This window comes from Cydia splendana, chromosome 14 (genome assembly GCF_910591565.1).
Source record: "Cydia splendana chromosome 14, ilCydSple1.2, whole genome shotgun sequence".
NCBI classification, from domain to species: domain Eukaryota; kingdom Metazoa; phylum Arthropoda; class Insecta; order Lepidoptera; family Tortricidae; genus Cydia; species Cydia splendana.
Window position 1 is genome coordinate 16,726,572 of NC_085973.1, and position 24,741 is coordinate 16,751,312.

At 34.2% G+C, this 24,741-nt stretch overlaps 1 protein-coding gene across 2 annotated transcripts in view; it reads right to left on the reverse strand.

The window, feature by feature from the left end:
- Positions 1–24,478, reverse strand: part of LOC134796694 (mucin-17-like) — a 28,613-nt gene extending 4,135 nt beyond the window's left edge. The window contains exons 1-2 of one of the 2 annotated variants that reach the window (XM_063768865.1): positions 24,298–24,478; positions 3,234–3,409 (exon numbers count right to left, since the gene is read on the reverse strand). In XM_063768865.1, the coding sequence (XP_063624935.1) occupies positions 3,234–3,388 (155 nt within the window). In that variant the 5' untranslated portion in view covers positions 3,389–3,409; positions 24,298–24,478. Of the gene's footprint in view, positions 1–3,233; positions 3,410–14,224; positions 14,325–24,297 lie in introns of those variants that run through there. The other variant, XM_063768864.1, reaches the window with a different exon arrangement.
- Positions 24,479–24,741: the final 263 nt, after the last annotated feature.

The window sequence follows — 24,741 nt, forward strand, 5'->3', positions numbered from 1 at the left end:
AAATTTTGTCAAAATATTTTCGATGTGCAATAAAAAAACTAATTACAGATTTAACAGATTTACTTGAGGTTAACAAACAATCAAAATCGATTCTTTTTTTAATATTATTACTAATTGCATTAGCCATTGTAAGCCTCAACCCCCTTATTCATAAAACTTTACGGGCCTGATTTAACTAGTTAAATTTTATTTTATCCCTTTCCTACAAATACATAAGTCAAATTCAGGCCAGTATCGCGTTTATGAATAACGCCTTAAATGTTTATCCTAATGCACATATTTGCAAATATTTTCGTGTCTTGACTCCTCAATTGTTAGAGGCATCTCACGCAAAAGCTCCAGATGTTCAAAATGTTGTACTTAAATGGAAAGTGAACGACCACTTCTCCGGAGAATCCAGTCAATATTCAGAGAGGAAAATGGGAGCCAAATACGGTAAAGCTGAACTTTAGGTGCTTCTCTTGACATCATCATTCTACATTAATAAATGAAAAATGCAGCTGTGACTATACAGTCATTACATAAATATAATTTCTAAATTAAAACGTATGCAAATTATAGAAATGATATTTATATTTCATTTCCAATTGATAATGTTATTAAAAATATAATAAAGAAATAGTATTGTTATTAAACATAAGTTTCCGTTTTGCATTTAACCGTAAATCTAACCGTAAATCTTTTGTAATTCCATTAGTAGAAATTAATATCAATCACTTTATCGTATTTGAATTTAAAAGGACATGATATAGTGTCCAAACAAATATTTCAACCTGCAAGACACAATTAGGTTACCTACTTCGAACCTTCCTCTAATGAATGAATGAATTTAATCCATACCAAGTCAAAAAATACTAAGGTTTTGTAAAAACAAATTAAGAATATCATTGTAAGTGCCCGGTTTTTATATGTATAAATATACTTAGGTACGTAAATACATGAAATAAATAATTTAAAATGTATTAATAAAACTTCAGTAACATTTAGGTTTAAGCTTAAAATATACAAAAACTACATATGTACTTAATATATTATGAATGCGTCACAGCATGAATATCGCTATAAGTAAGCATAACTAAACTTAAATATCAACAATAAGCTAATAGAGTCCGTATAAGCTAAATTTGCAACGGCTTGAACAGAAAAAGTGAGAAAGTGTCATTATAAACGTCATGTTTTCATAGATATTTGACATTAATGTTGATTACCACACTTTGTCTTTGCAAATGCCACGCAGAGTTAGCTTGGTCCGACTCTATCTACATACAAAATAATTTATTTTATAAATACTGATTTAGTGGCACGAAAAATAATAATTTGTTATTCAACCAGAACAGTTACCCATAGTCATTAGCTAATTTGATAGCAGTTTTTTTTATTAGTAAAAAACTTTTTCTAAATCATAAAATGGAATCTTCGGCTATTTTACCCTTCGTGCCCAGGCCTCTCTTTTATTACGTTTTTGCCTACGCCTTATTTCTAATTCGTTTTTGTCCCTAAGTTCCTTTGTTACTTTCTTCATCCATTCCTTTAATTTAAAAAACAAAGTAGGTTTTACAGAACTTCTTATTTCTTGACTATTTTTTGGTATCCTATTGTTCCAGTTTCTGTCTCCCGGAAAAGAGTTAAGATGCCACGTCTTGATATTATCATCCCACTGCCATTCAGGTCGGTAAACTTGAACTTTTGGTGCTTCTCTTGCTAAAGGCAAGCTACTGAAAAATGATGCTACACCATACGCCGCTGCAAATATCATTGCTATAGGAGAAAAGAAAAATGACAATAAACCAAAATTAAAAGGACTGAGAGATACTAACCAACTTAAAGCATTTAAAGAAGGTCGAAAAAAATCGAAAAATCCCGAAAAACTAAATAGGTCGTCAAGGTCACTACTTGGCTTACTAGGTTTTTGTAATGATGCTAGATTTGTACTGGACGAACCAAAGCCAGTCGCTTCCGGCGAATCTGATGATAATTCCTGGTTGGCCGCATTATAGTTTGTCAAACTCTCCCCTTCCACGGACGCATCTTCTTGCTCCTCATTTTCCTCAAATTCAAAATAATCGTTAGCTTGTGCGCTATCTGTTTCTGAATCATCATCGATAGGTTCATCAAAGGGTCCCGGGAAAAGTTCCGCATCTTCTTCCTCGGTTTCTATTACGACGTTTTTATTAATGACGTTTGTGTTGACAGCTATATTTAAATCAGGGCACGCTTCTTTGCCTTGTCCTTGGAAAGTGTTGTTTAAAGTAAGGAATATAGTAGGGCAGTCGTCGGGTGACGCACTGTATTCTTCCGGTCGTATGACGATCCTATCTGTATACGCGGTCGACGGTTGGAAAGTCGTGACCTCAAAATTGTGTTGCGGATAATTATTATACACAGAATTATGATAGTTATGTTGATTTTTGATAGGATTCTTTGTTTGCATAGGTTTTTTTGTAGTTTTACGATAATCGTTTTGAAAGCTAGGTTGAGGCCAAGGCTGGGGATTACCCACATTAGTAATTATAGGTGTAGGCATAGGTGTTGTAAAAACATAAGTAGGCCTAACGCTTGGGAATGGGTATCTGTCTATTATGTGAACGTTACTGGAATAAACTTGAGTTTCTTCTGAATAGTCTGGTTTGGGTTTGTATCTATTGTTTACTAGTTTGTTGTAAAGTTTATTAAAGCTTTGATAGCTACTTTGTTTTTCCGTAGTTTCAGTGGAAATATCATCATTTAACTCTGTACTTGTATGGTCACTGTTAAAAGTATTTTCATTGGATATGGCTGTATCCAAATTAAAATGCAAGTCTTCATATTTTGCCTTGTCTCTCCATTTAGTAACTATTTTACGTATAGGAGGATTATGTTTATGAGAAATTAGCAATTTATGATCATGCACAGGCTGGGATATTTTTAAATTATTTTTGTGATTTATAACTTTAATTTTATTCTTTGTATTATCGTTTTTAATTGACGGGTTTCCAATCTTCTTTCTTTTAACATGATCTTTGGATTTAACTAAACGACTCTGTCTAGTTGGGTGGCTATACACTTCTTTTGACTGAGAATTAAAGAAATATGCGTTAGAATATAGGTCTTCTTTTAAGGGTTTAGTCGTATTCCTATTAAAACCATTTTCATGACTATGACTGTTTCTAATTAAATCGGAATTATTTAATAAACTAATGACAACAGGTAACTTAGGCGAAGTTAAACTACGTTGCTTATATCTAAATCTATACCTTGTGGATTCTGTGGTTTGTACATTATTTGTTGATGCATCATTAGCCGGTGTCGGCGAAGTCACCTCCTGTGGTCTTGAATCAACAAACTGACATAAAATAACTACTAATAAAACTAAAGTCCACTTTGAACACACACTTTTCCGTCGCGTCATTTCGGTCGAATAGCAGATTACCTGGAAAAAAGAAAGAAATCGTTAAAAAAGGAAATACAGAACACATACAAATGTTATTTTTATATTTAAGTACACTAATGTAGCTGATTTAAATTTTCGTGGAACTTAAAATAAATCATATTAATTTTAAACATCTGCATGAGGACCCTTCTCTGATGGAAAGCCACAAATAAGTTTGTAATACAAACGTCGTCAAATGAAAACATCATAAAAATCAATTTAACGGTTACAATATCAAACTAAAACAAATTAAGGAGAACAAGTTACACAATAAAGGAAGCCAGAAAAACTATTCCGTTAGCCTATCGTTAGCTGCGCGAGATTACCGTTACCACCGTGGGATGCCGCTGATGTAAATACGTAATGATGCATAAGAGGGTTACGATGATGTATATACATTTATTGAAAATTCGACACACTTTAAGTGAATCTATAAATAAACAAATGGCGAAGAGAAAGAAAGGCCTGCATCTGCCTCTTTAATATATTTTACCATTATATGATTTCAAGCTAACATGGTTAATTGGTCATTTACATTGTAAATACTATTGAAAACGGGGTATTTACCATACATATTTGTTTTAACACAGTTCAGGTCAGCCTAGTAGAAATGTCGGGAAGTTGCCAAAACAAATATTTAAATATGGTAGGTACCTAAATACCCTGTATGCAATAGTATTTATTATAGTTTACTACAATATCAGTTAATTAAAAATTAAAGTATGTATCTACGACGACAAAAAAATTACACTGACAGTTGTCTTTGATATTTATAAAGTTGTGCTCACCTTTTTCTTTACCATATGAAAACAAATAATTTAATTTCAAATTTAAACAGAAATAAATAATTAATCAAATACAAATACAAAAAATATTTGCGCTTTATGTAATCAAACAACGAATAGATCTTATAAGGATACACCGTCAAAAGTAATACGACACATGTTCGTCAAGAAAATCATTTCCTGCTCTAGGTGTTTGTCAAAGTTGACCTATTCCCAGCTTATTGAAAAAGAAACTACTCCGATACAACGTGCTCACGCCAGTCCCGATAAACAATAACATTCAAGACAGCGTTACAATACCTCGTAGGTTTTACCGTGAAGACGATTTTCCTCAGGAAACGCTCAATGGATTTCGAGTAAGCGATATTTCCGTGCGATGCAATAGAACGCCCAATTAAGCTGGAGCTTTATCGAGATATAAATTAATACGGATGAGGGTTCTATCTTTTGTGGCTAAGTGAAGTTGAACGACCGTACGGCCCTGACCGCCAACTGGTTCGTGCGTGGTTGTTTGTGTATGGCATTACTGACCTGGATAACAGAAACAGGCTTTTTGGGTTTTTCGGTCCGTTAGCGTGACAGCCGTTAAGGTAATTTGGCGATATATTATAACTTCATACTTAAAATTGTCACCAAATTCGTCGTCTGGTTAGTGGTCAAATGCTTCTGTCTATTGAATATTAAACATTTTTAATTTTTGCGGTTTTACACAAAAAGATTCTTCTGTGACTAATATTGTGTTGTCCATTTCAATGACCTTGATGATAATAATCGTATGACTGCCCGATTCGAACTTTAAGATACGTCAATTTATAGATCTAGAAACGATATGGATTAGATTAGGATGTTTGAAGAAACGTCACAGTTGACACTGACATAATATAATCCATATCGTTTCTTAGATCTTTTAATTGACGTATCTTAAAGTTCTAATCGAGCCGTGAGTCATTCTTTTCTGTAAAAGCTTCGTATAATTTTACACTAAAACCAACTTTCTCGTGTGCGTCATTCGCATCTTCATTATCTTTACAGTTATCGTCATTAATGGCTTCATGTCCATCAGTCGCTAACATCTTGGAAATGTCCATTTCCTCAGTAGAAGAGTATTTAATGACACATTTAAGTATTAAGTAAGGGTAATCATCTGTTTCCTTTACACCTTTAAGTATGATGTTTAGAGTAAAAATATTTTCCTAGTAACGGTAGTACTTGACCGTAACATACAAGTACTTAATGGTAGCATGCATCTTAACAGTGTTTCCAGGCCCCAATTTCACATCGGTGACAGGTGCGACGAATTGTAAAATCACTGTTGCTGACGTCACAGGCATCAATGGGCTACGATTACCACTTACCATCGGGCGGGCCGTACTTCTGTTTGCCACCATCATTGTATTATTTAAAAAAACTTTATTATATCGGATAAAAACAGATATTTCTCCTGCGAAGTTTCTGACAATTGTCAAAGATTTAGAAGAATTGTAGGTAATTCTTGACAGGTAATGAGTTATATGTCAGAATTTCGTGACAATTGTAGTGTTTCTTGTGACAATTGTCATAAACTTAGCAAGAGAAATATCTGTTTTTTCCGATATCATAAAGTTTTTTTTAATAATACAATGATGGTGGCAAACAGGAATACGGCCCGCCCGGTGGTAAGCGGTAACCGTAGCCCATGGATGCCTGTGACGTCAGCAACAGTGATTTTACAATTCGTCGCACCTGTCACGTTGGTGAAACAGGGGCCAGGTATATTATGTCACTATTACTAGATAATATTGCATGATATAATTATAAGTTAGTACCTATTTACTCAGATGAAATAGAAAACATGGTAACTAATGTGCAGATTTCTATTTTATTATTATTATTTTAAAATAACTATATTTTTGTAATGGATGATGTTAATAAATGATGTTTCAAGTTATCTGATCAAGTTTTTTGTACAATAAAATATCCTATAGGTAGTTTTTTTACTACATTAATTACTTTATTCTTTTGAGCGCTTCTGTAATTATTTATCTGTAAGAATACCAGACGGGTTTTCTCTACTGAGAAATAGATACTTCAACACTAATGTAAATTATTGTATAGTTATTGTTAGTCCTGAGATATATTGTATGACAATAATACAACATACTCTTATAACACACTTCAACACACTGTTGATCTCATACACAATTATAGTGTAATAGGTACTTGTTTTATAGTTATTCAATGTTGCAGCAGCATACAGATAGCTGTATTAAATAATGTCTAAAAGCTGCATGGACTATTGTTGTTATTTCTGTAAAGTTTATATTTATATAAGGAATAAATTAAATATGCTTCTCAGAAATTCTAGGACTTTATCAATAAATTACTTCATCTCATGTACCAACTCCTGTACCTTCATCAGTGTTACTACCACCTAGTTCATCCAAATATATAGTAAACAGTTCCGTATAACTTATTGGCGTTATTCATAAACACATTATAATATAATGGCATTATTATTTGTCATGAGACTTAAGTATTTTTAAGGAAGGGATGAAACATAAATTAACTAATTGAGGCTTGTAATTTTTTATGAACAAGGGGGTTAATAAATATCCTTGAAAGAAACATAACTATACGACCTGATTCGAACTTTAAGATACGTCAAAAATTTGCTAAGGATACGTGTCAAAAGTGACGTATTTCTCAGCCAAAAACGTCACTTTTGACACTGACATATTCCATCCATATCGTATCTTTAGCACAGATTAATAAATAGTTACTACGTAACAGATACTTCATTCCCAAACAAAAGCAAAAATACCTACGCTATAATAGCCTACAGAACCTTAATAATAATACCTGCTGCTCAGGACAAGAAGAAATGTAGCATAATTACGCGCACAAAGAGTCGAGACTGTGTTGCCCGCCGTTCGAGTCACGTGCCAACGCGTCATCGTAAGAATGCGCTAGGGTTGTAGCTACCCTACCTATGATGATTATTGTAATAAAACGAATGTTGCGAATCATTTTAGTTTTAATATAATTATTTATAATTTTTTCACTTCTCGGAATTCTCTGTTATTAAAATTTAATAAGTAGTTGAAAATATCCTAAATCGCGTAAATAATTTTAATAAATATTCAGGAGCAAAGCAACGGACAATCAACGGTTTTTGAAAGTTGTAATACGGTGCTACCAGGCCGATTAATTATTACGTCGTCAAAGTTATTTAAAAATACTTTTTAAAACCCTTCAATATAATTATTAAACTTTCAGGTGGGACCTTTAGCCCGCCATAAAAAGATGAATTTTTATTATAGGCTTTTTCCTTTGTTTTTTTTACTTTTTCACCCATCTACTGCACAATAATTACGTGGTTTCGGCATTTCGAAGCATAAGCGCGGGAAACGCGCGGTGCAATGCGGTGCGAGCGCTGAGGTGGGCGTTCGGCGGCCCTCTGTCGGTTGTATCGTCGACGATACGCCGAGCAGTAGGCATATAGCGCGTGGCCTTGAGCGTGTGACGGAGGCCTGTCTTTAGCGAGTTTTTGACGTATCTTAAAGTTCGAATCAGGCCGATAGTCTTCAGATGTTGCAGGTTGGGGGGTAGGGATAAAAATTGTGTTTAAACATTTTAACTACCTACTTCTGCGCGGACGAAGTCTCTAATATAGACTAGTCTATAAATACAGAGCTGTATTAAAACCCCGCTAACTATTATACCTCGTTCTTCGATCATTATGTTAATAGTGTAACTGCGGCGCGTGCGCATAGGAATGCGTTCTCGTTTGCACTTCCAATCCGTTTCAATTTCTCGAACGATTGTTGGAATGAGTTGATAAGGAAGGAAATATTTCCTCCCATAAGACAGATTTATAGCTATAAATATGTATTTAGAACTAGCTTTTACCCTAGAATCTGTAAACTGGTTAAAAAGTATGGTAAATATATAGAATAGGTCTACAGACTGCTTACACCATAAATCGTGGAAGGCAGGACCTTTCAATTTAAAACGAATACAGCGATGTAGAACTTCCTGTAGAGCAAAATTTTTTTCTATGTTTTTTTTAATGAATTTTCAAAGACCATAAAAATGCGATTTAATGTTTTTTAATAAGTTTTATTGTTGTTTTTTGTAGTTAGCAGAGGCTAGTACTAAATAAAATTTAATTAATGTCGGTTGTCGGGTTATGGGTTGAAGTGAAAAGTTAATTGATTCCCAGAGTTACTTTTATATTTTTAATTGAACATAAACTGAGAAATAATTTCTGCATTTCATTAAATTTTATAACCTATTAACTGCCAGACATAAAAGCTGGCTATGGAAAGCTGACTCTATAAATATTGCATACTCTTTCCTAGCCTATTCTACCAGATGTTAAATCTTACAAGGGTTTGAAAAAGGTAAGAAATAGAGGATAATTCTAGTTTTGTACTAAGTTTTAGACAAACGAATGTCGACTTGCAAGCAATAATACTTCCTATCATTACAGCAGAAACGTATCAAGGCAAACAACCACAAGGCATTACAGCAACAATAACCTATCAACCACCATATACTTAATAGATACCACGTACCACGATAGATGACAATTTACGTGCAATACTTGGTTCATCGCAGACGGAAACACTTTCCACTTTATGTCACTTTACGCTTCATATCACCTTCATATTTTTTGTCACTTCTATTACAAAGCATTAAGGTTTATATTACGTATTGTTTACTGTTAGGCTGGAGGCGGGTAAATATAGTTTTGGCCGGTTGGATTGCTCTTTTGTTTCCTGTTAAGGTTTTTCTGTGTTATTAATCGATTTTGAAATAATTTGCTTCAATAATGTAATTTGACAACGTAACTGTAGCTTGTTACCAATGTTGAAATGACGATACATGATTTTTTGACACTATATCAGTAGTTAACAAGGGATAGTATCATAGTAACTTGGAAAATGAAAAAGCAAGGTTAGTGTTTATTAGCACAACTATGATAATACTGATAATGAAAGGAAACAGTTAAAATTGACGTCAAATCTGTTTTCGCCATAACAAGCCAATGAGGAAAGTGTAAGGTTTTCGCACCATATGTTTTTCATGATCGTGTTATTTGTGAAGGTGGCGAAAAATTTTACATTGCAATCTAGTTTATCATTACTTATGTTATTTTTATACACACAATATACAAAAATTATAAATTTCATAAAATAAATACAAACTTGAATATAATATGTTTTAGATTTAGGTATTATTCAAGTTTAGGTCCAAATAAAATTAAACTGTGTTTTTAAACAAATGGTAGTGTAAAACATGGAGACTTTAAAAATGCTCTGGGATACATAGGTTATTTATCAGGTACCTACAATGTACTTAAATATGTATTGAGTACCTACAAAAGCTTCTGTTTACCAACTTAGCTTAGAAACTTTACGACACAATACGAAATAATTATAATGTGACTAGCTTTTAATGCATTCATCTCCTTCGATGCGATTAAATTAAATCCTTAATATTATGAGAGACAGGTTGTGCAAATCCATTTGTGTCATTTTGACGTTACTTTACACTTGATGTATTAAGATCTAGATGTAGGAGAAAGGCTACTATTATCAGGTAGTCTTAATCCAGACAATTAATTACCTACCCAGCTTTTACTTAGGATTAAGTCTGCAGTAGCTTTCTCTACATTTGTTGCTTTAGATTTATTAAGAACCTAGATCTCTCCATAGACATGACAAGTAAATACTTTTAGTTGCACCTTATTTATGTGACTCATAATATGTGACTTAAAATGATTACAGTCAAAACTTTCGCAATGTTTATTTATTACATTTTACGGGATAACTGGATCTTTTTATATATTTTTTTTTATATTACACAATTAACTGGGTACTAAATACGCGAAATTATCGGTCCCACGGAAGAACCCACTAATTTCTAAATTTATTTTTAAGCGCGAACAATGGAACAATTCTTCGATTTTGACTAAAAGTACCGTCATCTTCTTATCAAATCTCTTTATCTGCCAACATATTTGTTTTACTTTTCTTTATTTCATTGTTCCTATCTTGCTATCAACAATAAGGTCCATTAATAGAATTATGTCAAGCGTGATCGTTTATCAGAACGGTGTCACGTCATTGTCTCAAGTTAGAGTTCCGTTAGTACGCTGGTCGGTATTTGACACACTTCGCCTTAAATAAATGGGTACTTTTGTTCAAGTAACTAAAAGGATGGCTTTGTCCTGGCTGTCAGGCTGTCATTCTGTCACGACAGTTTTGTATTTTCAGTCCTTTTATATAGAATGTATCTACCTACACAAGATAGGTACATTAATTACATCAAAGACATATGTAACTTCGTATAAGATAAATAAAGTCTAAGAAAAAAACGTGCCTCGGAAATCAAGAAAAAGTCATTCTCGAATAGATGGCGCCATCTACCTTTGGCCTATTCTCGGCTAGATGGCGTTGACGACACCGTTTGATATTTAACAATTTAAACACATATCAGTGAAAGAACATGGGTCAGTATGAAACAATAAAAATTAATAACCATTTATCCGTATACATATTTTGATTAATTTATACATTTTCAATTTTATTTTAAGTTTTAATCGTGTGTCGATAGATGGCAGTAAATGTACCGTGACTACAAAATTTACTATGGCAATAGCCCTCTATACTATCTATTCTCTTTGCTTACATACAATAATGGCTGAGACCCTACTACCCAAGTAAGTAAATTCATGAACTAAAAAACCAGGCTATGATTATAAATGATGAAACAGTACTTCCTCAAAAATTCTATAACTAAAGTCGTGCAATCCAAGAACATATCGACACAAATGTGAACGCAGTGTTGGGTGATGAAACTTAGTTTACATAATGTACCATCACTTTTGGTGCAACGGTTAGGGTCACAGTTGATCACGTTGTAAAATAGTACTTATTAGATTTAACGATATCCTAATTGCATAATTTTGTAAAAGAAACTTAATACAAGTAGTGAAGATAGATCTTTCAGAAAAAAAAGTTACTTCATTAATCATTACCATTGTATATTTGGACGGGTGACCGGAAGGCTGGAGCTTACCTCGCCCAACGCATTGGCGTTGCCGTTCAGCGCGGTAACGCCGCCAGCCTTCTGGGCACCCTACCGGACGGCACAGACCTGGGGCCAATTTTCTATTTGTAGGTTTTTACTTTTTAGGTAGTTTTAGTTTAGTCTGTTTACTTCTTAGTTTAATTTATTTTTGTTAGTCTTAATTTTTTAGGTGTATATTTATGATAATAAATTTGTACATAATAACGATATTTTTGAACTTAGCTGACAAATAAGGTTGCCAATTTTATGCCTTTCAAATAACGTTAAATCTAATTATTGCACATTTTCGTAATGTTTTGTACTCGTAGTATTTACCATTTGGTATCAGCCTTAAACAGTGTATATTAATTCTAATAAATTAAGATTATTTTTTTAAGAACCCATTTAACCCAACACTTCCCTACTATTTTGATTCAATCTGTCTGTATCCGCATAAAGGTTGTCTGGAAGAGATCGCTTTCTAGTGATAAGAGCGCCTGTTGTCTGCCTTTATATATAATCAGTTGTTTTTCCTTAAGTTGTCTTTTCTAACTATCTAACGGGTCTCTATTGTTTACCATAAAGTTTTAAGTCATAATTTGTTTTTTCTCAGAAACGCGTAACTTTACAGAATTGCCGTAAAACAAACCTAACCTAACCGATCTATAGGGTAACCTTACGAAGATCCTAAAAGTTAACAGTTTCAGAATTATGACTAATGATAATCTGACAATCATTACATTATGATTTTCAATAATTATGTCAAACAAAAAGATCCGTTTATCTACACATAATATCAATTTTAAACAGTAACAAGTTTGCTACTCGTAAATATATGAACTTAAGAATTAGCACCTGCTTGGACGCCAGTGTAGTATGCAGATAGGGTGAAAGTGCCGAGTGCATTCTGTATACTCTGTGCCACGGTGCTCTAGAATAGGCCTGCTCTCTCTAGGGCCAAGGGCCACTTTCATTTGTTTACTTACGATATTGTGGCATTGGCTCATATAGATTGGATTACAACCGGTTATGGAAAAAAACGGTTAAGTAGCATAATTTCCAAAATCAAATATCCTAAGTACGAAATTCCTAAAGACAGAACATCTAAAATTAAAATGTCTAATGTACGAAATTCCTAAAGATGCATGTCCTGAGGTTAATCAACCTATTTTTTAAATGTCTAAAGCACAATAATGCTAGTGAATGAGCTACGTCCAGTTGACCTAAGTTTAAAATGTATCAATTGCGGAATATCTAACGACATTTGTCCTGTTTAGCTGACCTTAGTTTCAAGAGTCTAACTAATGTAATATACTAATGTAAAACAAAAATAGACCACCCTGTCCTGCACCCTGCTCTAGTTTCCACATTTTGTTAAATGTAAATCACTAAAGTCTGTCTAGATAACAGGAACCACAACTACTAAGTATCGTCGACCACTAGGTACTATTAAACTTCGTATTTTCATATAAATGTCACACTTTTTCGCACATAACTTAGACAGACGTCTGTTTCATTTATTACTTGACTAGACACACTCTAGTTAAACATATGTAAAATCTGAAAACTGAAGCCGGATGCACAATGCTAATCATTTATGCTTTAAACTTAATTAAATTTCTTTATTAATTTCAATATTTATAATTGCAACTGCAATGAATTACCGATACCTACACTATGTATTTTTTTAAATTTTAGTTCTAAACTCAGTCTTATTAAACTGGCGGATCTAGGTACTTTTAGGACTTGATTTTAGCAAATTGTCACAACAATGGATAAAAAATGTTATTTTAGGTACTTAGTGTTGTTAACTACATATAGTAGTTGACTTAACTTTGTAAAACTTTTTTTAGAACGTAGTTTTTTTGAACCGTCAAAGTAGTGTTTAAAAAAATATTATTAACAATATGTAAACAATGTAAGTCAATAGAAGCTCGAAAAGTCCTATAAAAGTAAGCTTGTATTTATTTATTTAAACTTTATTGCACAAAATACGGAACACCACAATTGGCAGACTTAATGTCTAAAGACATTCTCTACCAGTCACCCATAGGGCTAAACAGAGATGTAATAAAAATGGTGGAAAATTGGGAATATATGTATATTTTTAGTGAGTATGAAAGTAAACAGTGGGGAAAGTAAACTTTTCTGTTTAATTACTTAACAGTTTCATGTTTAAACAGCGAATTATTATTATGGCAAAACATTACAACTTTACAGCATCTATACGATGGTAAATGAAATTATTAAACATTTAAACAGAATGTTAGCGCTATAGACCATATACTTTATCTTATATTTATTATATAAACTCAAGGAAGCAAAATCATGGTTATGAATTGCAATTAGAAGAAGACAAAGTAGGCATAATTTCAGCTCCAATTATATGGTTGATCATAAAGAATGCAAGAAACAGGTAATGAGTCGTAAATAATCATAATTTTGTGAGTAACGTAATTATTTCTAGTAAACTCTGTACCTATCTACAACCGAGTTTTTGTTGATTTTTCTAATCAACAAAAATTAATGAATGAATGAAATAAATGAAATGAATTACAACGAATTTTCTAGCGTTAAAAATTACGATCAAATCAGCTCATGTCGGTTTTGAATTAAATAATCATTTAAAAATTGAATAATTTAAAACGAATGAAATTTCATTTAGCTGTATTTTATTGCGACTAGAAAGGTAGTTACTGACTATTTTTTTATCTACTTTTAATAGCGTTATTTTTTATTAATTTTTTTGAACCCTATATTTATATAACTGTCACTATAATATAATTTTCGGTTGATTATTTGTAGTGAAAATTATGAAACAATATTTTATTTTGTTTATGTCGTGTGTTTGATATTTTTCCAAATTATATTTTATCGATAGGAAACATTTAGTAATAACTTTTTATCTTGATAATAGTGTCTTTAAACCTATATATTTTTTTTATTTATAGGTATTAAAAAATAAACAACTCACCGATTAGTCAGTTCACACACCGCGCGCGCACGCTCGCATACGTCGACTGACGGCGCGCGCGCCGCAACGGTGCGTGCCAGTTACCCGACCAGTTAATGACCCATTTGGATCTAGAGGATCCCCTGTTTGGTTATGTTATCAATACCCTGATTAAATAATTAATTTCAAGATTTCTAGATGACACCAGTAAATTAACACACCGTTCTGTTACTGGTTTCAGAACATTTGATAAGCCAGTAATGGAACTATAAAAATTAAAAACTTAATCGCATAATACCCCAACAAAGTGTACATTTTTCCATACAAAACTTCAAATCCAGAAACACGTAAACTTCAAACGCCAGTCACATTCAAAATGGTCGAAAATAAAGGTATCACGGGTTGCTATAAACATAGGAAATAGAATTGTTAATAAAAAATACGACAATTGGTTGAAATTGCTATACCTATTTCTTATTTTAGACAAAAACCGTGATCTTGTTCATTCGTTCATTCACTGGAGGGTTTACCCTAGCCAACCCTAGCGTAACAAAAGCATTTTCCTCAAGTTTTAAGTGAAAATTCTTGAAGTATAAAGGCTAGTTCGACTACCCATTTGGACCTAGCGACAATCGTCTATAATTTGGTTATGGATTGTTTGTTATAGAGATGGATCGAATATGGACTTTGCCGAATATTCGGTTCAGATCGTACCGAATATTCGGTTGGGCTAAAACGCTGAAAACAAGTTCATACAGGTCTGCGATCTGCACTCCTCATGTTTTGACCCTGACCGCGAAGTGCACCTGCGCCAGCTAGCGGACGTCTTTAAAAAAGAATTTGTTTATTCGGTAAATATTCGGCAGTTCGAACCGAACTATTCGGCTGAATACGAACATTGAAAAATATGCCGAATATGCCGAATACCGAATAATTACCGAATATTCGGCCCATCTCTAGTTTGTTATGTTTTGTTTACCATTATGTAGATTTTTTGTAAGAAATCATTAATCGTGCCAAAGAAAAGCATTTTCTTTAAGTTTTGATTGAAAATTCTTGAAGTGCGTATTAGGATCACCCTGAAATGCACATGGCTCATTCTCCCGGAGACTTTTTTGTAAGTAAGTACGTAAGTGCCTTGCCTTTTCTAAAAACCAATGGGAGCAAACCCTTCTGATTATAATTTTATTAATCTACTTAAGCTACTATATAATTAGAAATCAATAATCATCGCACTTTTTTTCTTAAGTAAAAATCCCTTAAGCACTTACTTACAAATTAATAATAAGTCATTAAAATTAGCAACTTTTTACAGGTACCTAGGTAAAAACCACTTTGCTATATGCATGCGATTAACAAGGAGAATTTATATTCTCTTTGATTCTAGTTAATGAATAGGTGCTTAATGACAGATAATTAAACATTAAACATAATTATTATCTATCAATAAAATTTCTTACATTAAACAATTGTTGTTTTATGTTTAGTATTTACTGAGCCCCGATTATTTCCTAATTGTCTGCTCACATGCATGTTTAATGGTTTTCATCACACTCGCTCAGTAAATGTGGAATTGCACGCAGGTTTAGCGGGAGTTATAGAAAAAACGTTTTCCCTAGGGAGTTATGAAGTTTCCAGTGCCATAATTAACAGTTTTTTGTCTTTAAACTTAATTTTTGTATCGCAAGTGTGATGAAAAACATTCTGTGTAACTCGGGACGTAATAATATTGCAAACTCGAGTCTATAAATCGCTCCGGCAAGCCGTCGCGATTTAACTATACTCTCATTTGCAATATTTAACTTACGCCCCATGTTGCACAATGTACTATTTTTTATCCAGTCGTAGTTGAGGAAAATACTTTTCACCACACCAACCTGGTAAAGGCCTTCTTGATTGTTCAAAAACTGATGATAAAGTTGCATTTTATCCACATGTGGGGCAAATTTAAATTTAACGACAGGTATTTAAAAAAGGGGGCCGCTACATACTGTATTGTGTATTTAAGTAGGTACCTTTTGAATACATCAAACTAGTTTTTATGTTGCTGGATTCGTCAATATATGCGTCCAAAGTTAAAACGGCCGTTTTTGTTTTGAGTTCCTAGATCGACGAATCCAGCAACATAAAAACTAGTTTGATGTATTCAAAAGGTACTTAAATACACAATACAGTACGTAGCGGCCCCCTTTTTTAAATACCTGTCGTTAAATTTAAATACTAGGTACTTATTGAATGACATTCTTTTGGATTTGATTTGTTTGATATTTTATAGTTAATATTTTTCTCGGGTTAGTGTGGTGAAAAACTTTGTGTTTCACTCGCGGGCAAAACTTGTTTAACCATCGTGCCTTGTAGTCCTCGCAACTCTCAAGATTCCACTTTTCGAACCACTTGCTGCGCTCGCGGTTAAATTTTGTAATCTATACTAATAAATGACATAAAATCGTAATGCATAAAATATGTTTGTTTGTAAACTGACCGTAAAAAATAAGTCGAAAATCATTTTGTCAATTTGTGTGGTACTTACCTATTTAAAGTGGGAACTCTACAGTGACGTATAATTTGTATGATTCATATTTATATTGCTAGCAGACCTGTTTTTATTGTACCATGTTGCAGTTTTCGTGCATATTTTGAATTACATTTAATTTTAATTAAATTAGGTAGTTCCAATGTACCTAATTTTAGCGCCATCTTTATTTTACAAGGTAAACCATATGAGTCACTCTAAGAAGCCATTGCGTCACTGAGCAACTTATTGGGCATAAAAGTTAAGTAAGCTATTCGTCGCTAGATGGCGGTGCTCTATAGATTACAATTGTTGTATGTAGATGGCACTATACTCAATTTACGTTCGAAAACTACTTTTTACTATGTTCTGCCATTCGTCGATAGGTGGCGCTGCAATACTGTTAATAATGGCAGTATTCAGCGACCGTGTATTCCGTGTAAGTAATGACCAGAAACAATAATGTTTTGAAACAGATTATTTTATTACAACACAATACTTAGTTTTGTTTCTTAAAATTAAACATTTGTATCAATAAAATACTTTGTATTTATATGCATTATTATACATATAGATAACTATTAGGTAGGTACAGTCGACGTCAAAGATAATATATGTTTACACTTTTGCCCCTCACTCCTTTGTGACTGACATTTTTGTTTGAAGAAACGTCACTCTTGACACTGACATGTCCGATCCATGCCGTGTATTTAGCAAATTATGTGACGTATCTTAGAGTTCGAATCAGGCCGATAATACCTAAGTACCTCTACCTAAATAGTTATTATATTATTACTTTTAAGGACTTTTTATTTACCGCATTGGCACAGTACACATCGTCCCAATTTTGAACTCTATAGCTCTGTATTAAAGGTGCAGCTATACAGGGCGTCCCACGGCTATGCCACATGGAGGGAAAGTACCCTGAATATTGTAGAACTGCATTCATAGATTTTTAAATAATTACATGGTTGAACCGGGAATCGAACCCACTGCACGAGAAATAAAATTACCCTGTAGCTTTATCATACCGATCACCGGGTTCGATTCCCGGTTCAACCATGTAATTATTTAAAAATCTATGAATGCAGTTTGAATTGTTTTTTAAATTAAAATAATGTCTTCTTTCAGTAAAATGTTCCATCTACAGTATTCAAGGTACTATCCCTCTATGTGGCATAGCCGTGGGACGCCCTGTATTTAGTCATACCAAGCCAAACCAAGGTATATAGGCCGTTATATTTCATAACAGCTATAACTCAACACGTAAGAAAGCGGGATAAATCGTATCAAAGCACTTTCCACGGCCAAATAGCCAGTTTTATTCGATTCAGAGTAATTCGAGCGATTTTCCACTGGCATTGTGACCTTAGGCGAAAGTCTTCATGGTGGATTGTAGGTTTCGCGAGGCGGATGTTTATAGCAAATAATAAGCCAAAAGTCTAGGACGCCATCACAACCATAATATATCATATTTATATATATATATATTTTAATTTATTTAGGATCACCAAGAGACAATATTTATTTAGGATCACCAACAGACATCATGAAAAAATAATCTGTAGCTTACATAACATTAAAGGTAGACGACTGTCAAATTATAGATAACCACAGCTTGCAACAAAATAATCGGCTAAGAGCATGTCGGGCCATGCTCAGTGTAGGGCTTCGTAGTTACTATTCTGTCAAAACAGGCCAAACGGGGGCTATTACTAAGTATCATGTACATTACAAGCATAAGTGAGTACCTTTGCAGCGCTTTGTACTTACTTACGTCTTTTTACAAAGAAAAGAAGATTTTTTGCAATAATTCAAAAATTACTGGGCCGATCATGTTCGTTATAATTTTCGTTGAAAGTATTTATTAAGCTTTTGTTTCACGATTTTAATCATTTTTTTTTTTGGACAGACAGACATGGAGCAACTATAAGGGTTTCTAAGATAATATATATAATGTATAATTGAAATAAAAAGGAGGAAATAAATTTCGTTATTCCACTAACGTGCTTAGTACAGTCGTATCTGGCAATGTTGTAAACGAGATATGACTTTGTCATAGCAAGCTCCGATATATGAAAGACATTGCTGTCAGCCATGCAAAAAATAATAGAAAATTCTTATACAACCCCTTTCCCATTTGGAATTCGACCTTATGTCACATCATTAGTACTCACTTTCGTACACAATGACCTTTTTGTTAAAGCCTCTTAATCTTTACGCTACAATGATTTAAGTGATATTAATTCGTTAGTAAGTTAAGCCTTTTTAGAACTAAGCAGTTGTTCCTAAGATCATTATAAGAAATAAAAGACGTAGAGCCTAGAAAGGGCCCTTGCGGAATTGGAATGCGCGTTTTTTGAAGGTTTTGTTGGCATTGTGTTGGTACATGACGATGGTTTGATGAATAGGTGAAGTTAAAAGAAAAATTTGACAATCCGATTGTCGAATGCGGACATATAGTCTCTATGATTAATTGATGACCTAAAGAGGTACCTATACCTATTATACCTCTGTATGTATTCTCGTTGCAAAAAGAACTTAATGTTAATGTTAAAATAATTTAATGTATAATAATGTCCCGGCCAGATCATAGATTTATCATTTAATGAAATTCCATTTTAGAATTGATCACTTCATGATATGGTTAGGTTAGGTTTGACTTTTTCATGATGTGGCGAGCCGATCAATTTATGAAATGATATATTTTTTTAAAGATATAGCCACGAAATAATACTTACTTATAGGCAAATTTGAGAAACGTAGGCGCGAAGTATCGATCTCCCACATTTTTTTTAAAGTTTTAAGTTGCTTGCAGGCAACCCTGATATTAATATTTTATTAGATCATAAGATCAAACTTCACTTGAATGAACCTAAATTTTATTACTCTCCTAAGCTAAAAGGTGGTATCTCAAAAACAAATGCACTTTAAAATTGAACTTTCAGATTAAGACTTTAAGGTATATTTGCATTTAATTTCCATTGATTTAGCTTAGGAGGCCAAAATACTATTACGATCTATTATGGCAATGTTACGGGCAACAGATAGTATCTCAATCTTTCTAAAATTAATAAGAAACCTCTATAGCAAAGTCGTGACGCAATTTGTTTGATTGAAACCGCAAAGATCATCAGAAATTAGATCATTTTTATGTCATGATGATTGTAAAGAAGAAAAAGTCTACCTCACAGTGATACCTATCACCACCACAAATCAGATATTATGTTCATCATTCGGTTCGGACGCCAAGAACGCCTTAAGTCGACGTAAACAGTCGTGCCTACAGCGCTAAGCGTGTTTAGAGTCAAACCTAACTCTGCATAGGTATTATCATTAATGTCAAATTTCTACCGTAGGTACTAAGGAAATTCTACTCTTTCTTTACCAGATAGAACATGAGAGCGAGCGGCATTACCATAATATTATGGCTGCTGATTAATTTTGGTAGAGGTCAATACAAAGCAGCAAAATGAATTTCCAAAAAACTAAGTATTTTTCAATTATACTTGACTCCTTGCCATACAAGGTTTTCTTTTAGATTAAATGGGCATTGAAACGGGGATTTTATAAAATTACGTCAGATATAGACCGATCCGGTTTTCAACCGCTTTATAGACTTTCGCCCCGCACCTAAATCCGTTTGAAAGCCTAAGCACGAACTAGGTTTTAGTATTTATCTGTACTCTAAAAACTATAGCATAGTTATTGACTGTAGGTACTCAAGAGGTTTTAATGGCAATTTGATCATCACTCGATATTATACCAGAGAGTGCTTTTTTACGGAAGAAAAAAATATGGTTTACTCATAAGACTCAGGATAAGATCTTTAACACCTAGTCCAAATATTTTAAAATTTCCAATACTTATATCCCCATATCTAAATATATAAACGTGAAAGACCTGACTGACTGACTGACTGACTGACTTAAATCAACGCACAGCCCAAACCGCTGGGACTAGAAAGTCCAAATTTGGCAACTAGATTCCTTATAAGGTCTAGGGGTCCACTAAGAAAGGATTTTTCAAAATTCATCCCCTAAAGGAGTGAAATGGGGGTCCAAAGTTTGTATGGGAAAACAAGATTAGTTAGACTATTTTATTCCAAATTTCACAGGAGTATTCCTAAAGATAAATGAGTAAATACGTGTTTCAGGTTTTTTGAAAATTGAACCCCTAAGAGGGGGAAAAGTCCCCAATAGGGTTGATATCTCAAAATATCAATATGGGTATCGTTTTCATAGTATTTTGAGACGCTAATAACAAAAATGGCATCAAAATTAAAATTAACGTAGCCGAAGTGAACAATCATCCCCCTGGTGGGGGTGCAATGGGGTTGAAATTTCAAAATATCAATATGGGTATCATTTCCATGGTTTTGTGGGACGCTAATTACAAAAATGAGATCAAAATTAAACGTAGCCGACGTGAACTATGGCCCCTGGTGGGGAATGCTAATTACGAAGATAGCATAGACGGTTGTAACATACACGCTGATTTACAGCCACACGTGATCCAGACTTTTGAGAATACAATGCCTTAAAGTAATTTTTTTTAGCTATTAGCTCAGGGAAAATTTCACTAATACCTACAATGGCTGTTGAATTGTTGGATATTGATGGGACCATGTTGGCTCACACTGTAGTACCTATAATTGGAGATGGAGCCTGTCAGGCCGCGTAGCCAAGATGCCAATCGCTTACTCTCCGTAGCGATCGAAACGCAACTGTCACTGTCGCGCTAATATGGAAGAGTGATAGAGAGACATAATGCTTTTCGTTGTCGAAGCGATAGCGATTGTAACCTTGGCTAGGCCGGCTGTTTCGCGCCATCTCCTATCTTCTGTATGATACGCAGGTGATGGCCAGGGAGGTGCGCGAGCAAATCGTTAGTCACGTGGTGGCCAACTGGGAGGAGTTTGTTATTATGTCTCATTAACAGTAACGGTGATAATTACTCCAGCTCCGTTGAATACTGCCTTGAAATGTCGCGCCCGTTTACTTACGGTAGTCTCTGCGAGTTGGTAGCGGCAGGACAACTGTTTCCGTGGGTTTTCGAAGTTTACCGCAACAATGAGCTATATATGAGAGTTGGTACTGTGGGTAATCCGGTGGGCCGACTATGATTTTCAAGTGATTTGTCTAGCGGTCATTTTGACGTATATATTCGCAGTGAATTACTCGTAAGACCCACAATATCAGAGCCCCCTTCTTCACTCCTCTCTGTGGTTGCCAAGAAGATTACCACGAGAAGGAATGAGGAGATTACCACCCCATTTAGAATCCGACTCATCATTATCTCTTACCGCTACCAAAACAGTTACTAAAAAACGCCGTGCCAGGTTCACGAATACTACACGGAACAAACAACTAAAAGCTGCCGCAAATAAATATATGCAAAACAAATCATCAGATCACCAAGCTGCCGTAAGCAGTTACCAAAAAATGAACCCTGATGTACACAGAGAAGCAGTAGCTAGGTATCAGCATCAGCAAGCCCACCCCGAGGTAAACCGTGACACCTCCGCTAGGTATCAGCAAACCCACCCCGAGGTAAACCGTGACACCTCCGCTAGGTATCAGCAAATCACACACACTGATACACTTCATCCATGTAAAACTCCGCACCATTTTGCAATTCTCTCTCAAGTTGCCGTTTAATGTCGTCCGAAAAACTGTCCTTATATTTTTCCCAGAGACTTAACGGGTCAGTAAGTTGAAAAAAACTAACATTATTATGAAAAGTTCACGCAGCTTGAAGGGAGAATCGCACAACGCAGCTTCCTCTAAAGTTGAGTCCCAATGTTTATCGTCCTCTAGCAATCTAAGGGAGAACCACTAATGTAGTGTATAAGGAGGTGCTATAGGTACAAAAGGCTACAACTACATAAATAAAAAATATAAATTAAAAGGTGTTAGGTACAAAACGTACATTAGATTATATTAAATAAGTCGAGCTCGATTAATCGATATAATTACAATTGGTGTCTTCAAGTCAAGAGTGAATACTGTGAATAAGCTTTTACTGAAATAGTGAGCTACACCTTCGTAGGGTTGCAAATAGAAAAAAAAAAACATATTTTTTTTTTTTCAAATTTATGAAAAAAAACATGAAAAAAAATCTGGCACCATGGTTTTTAGGGTTCCGTACCCAAAGGGTAAAACGGGACCCTATTACTAAGACTTCGCTGTCCGTCCGTCCGTCCGTCCGTCCGTCCGTCCGTCCGTCCGTCCGTCTGTCACCAGGCTGTATCTCACGAACCGTGATAGCTAGACAGTTGAAATTTTCATAGATGATGTATTTCTGTGGCCGCTATAACAACAAATACTAAAAACAGAATAAAATCAAGATTTAAATGGGGCTCCCATACAACAAACGTGATTTTTGACCAAAGTTAAGCAACGTCGGGAGTGGTCAGTATTTGGATGGGTGACCGTTTTTTTTTTTGCTTTTTTTTTGTTTTTTTTTTTGCATTATGGTACGGAACCCTTCGTGTGCGAGTCCGACTCGCACTTGCCCGGTTTTTTTTTTCTAAATTAGGTTTTTTTTTCAGATGAACAAAAATATGCCACCATAACGGTTTTTCGTGATTTATTTGTATATGTAACTTAAAACTAAGTAATTTTTGGGGAATCCCTGAATTCCCCGATGCGGCGACGAGAGGCGTTGGTGTTGCCAACAGTAAATTGCGATAACTACCACTACAGATTTCATTTATGTTGTTATTAATCAAAGTTGTTAAATTAAATTGGTTTAATGGTTAACATAAACTGACATAAAGTCTAAAACAAGTAAAACGACCGTATAAAAGTATTAACTGCCTTGCAAATTTTGAGTTTTCATACTTTTGAAAAAAAAACGTACTCCAGAAAAAAAACGTTTTTTTTTTCACGGTTTTTTTTCATGTTTTTTCTCAAGTCAGAAAAAAACCCTTTTTTTACAACCCTACACCTTCGGCCTTGTTATCACTTTCCAGCAGGTGAGACTAAGATCAGTCACTGTTCAGTCCGTAAAAAAAAAAAAAACAAAATTAAAAATAACTCTCCTGCGCGTGCGAAGCCGCGGGCAAAAGCTAGTACATACATAATTGTCATTCATCAGTTTATTCCTGAGCTCCTGAAGCGGTATAATGGTCGCATTTTTATTTTTATTTTTATCACCTGTCATGCCATGCGTCACTTTCGCACTTACATATTTGTTAGAACGTGACAGACATGGTGACAAATGATAAAGAGCCGACCATCTTAGCCCTACTGGAAGACCTATAATACCTTTAGGTATTTGGTTAAATTTTGACGAAAATATGTGTCGCTTAACTTCAACCTCGGGTAAATCCATTCGATCCTCTCAGCAAATATCTACCCTATTACCTTTTCTTAATACCAAAATCGCATAATCTGACAGATGGATTTACCCGAGTTCGAAGTTAAGCGACTCATATGTTTTATTGTATTTAAATCACGGGATTCTATTTTTTTCAAAATTTGTGACAATTCCACGTGATGATTGATGAGACATATTATTTATACTTATTTCGTAAAATATTCTACATATCTCTATTTTTACATATTCAAAAACTCACCCTTCAGCATCCTCAGCATCTCTTGCAGATTTCACCAACTCCATCCGCCATTCCACAAATCTCGATCTCCCATTTTCCAATCCGATAACCATCCATAGAATTACGTAATACATCGGAACAGCAGGTCATACCACTGGTATTTATCGTAATACTTTGATTCGGCTATTTTTCTAGCATTATCTACTCGTTAACCCATTTTATTTCGAGTCACGCCAATTTACAGATTCGTTTACTTATACCATTATATGTTTGGCAAACTTTTTCTTTTGTTTTGGGTCTTCACAAGTATCGACGAATGTTTTTTGTATCAATCATTATCAATTCCTGTAAAGTTAGTCCAATAATTAGCATTACCTTTCTTTCTTCAATATGATCTTCAGTAGTATTTACGATATAATTTATGTAGTTATCGTTATCGGCTTCTTTTAAAGTTTTACCATTGAT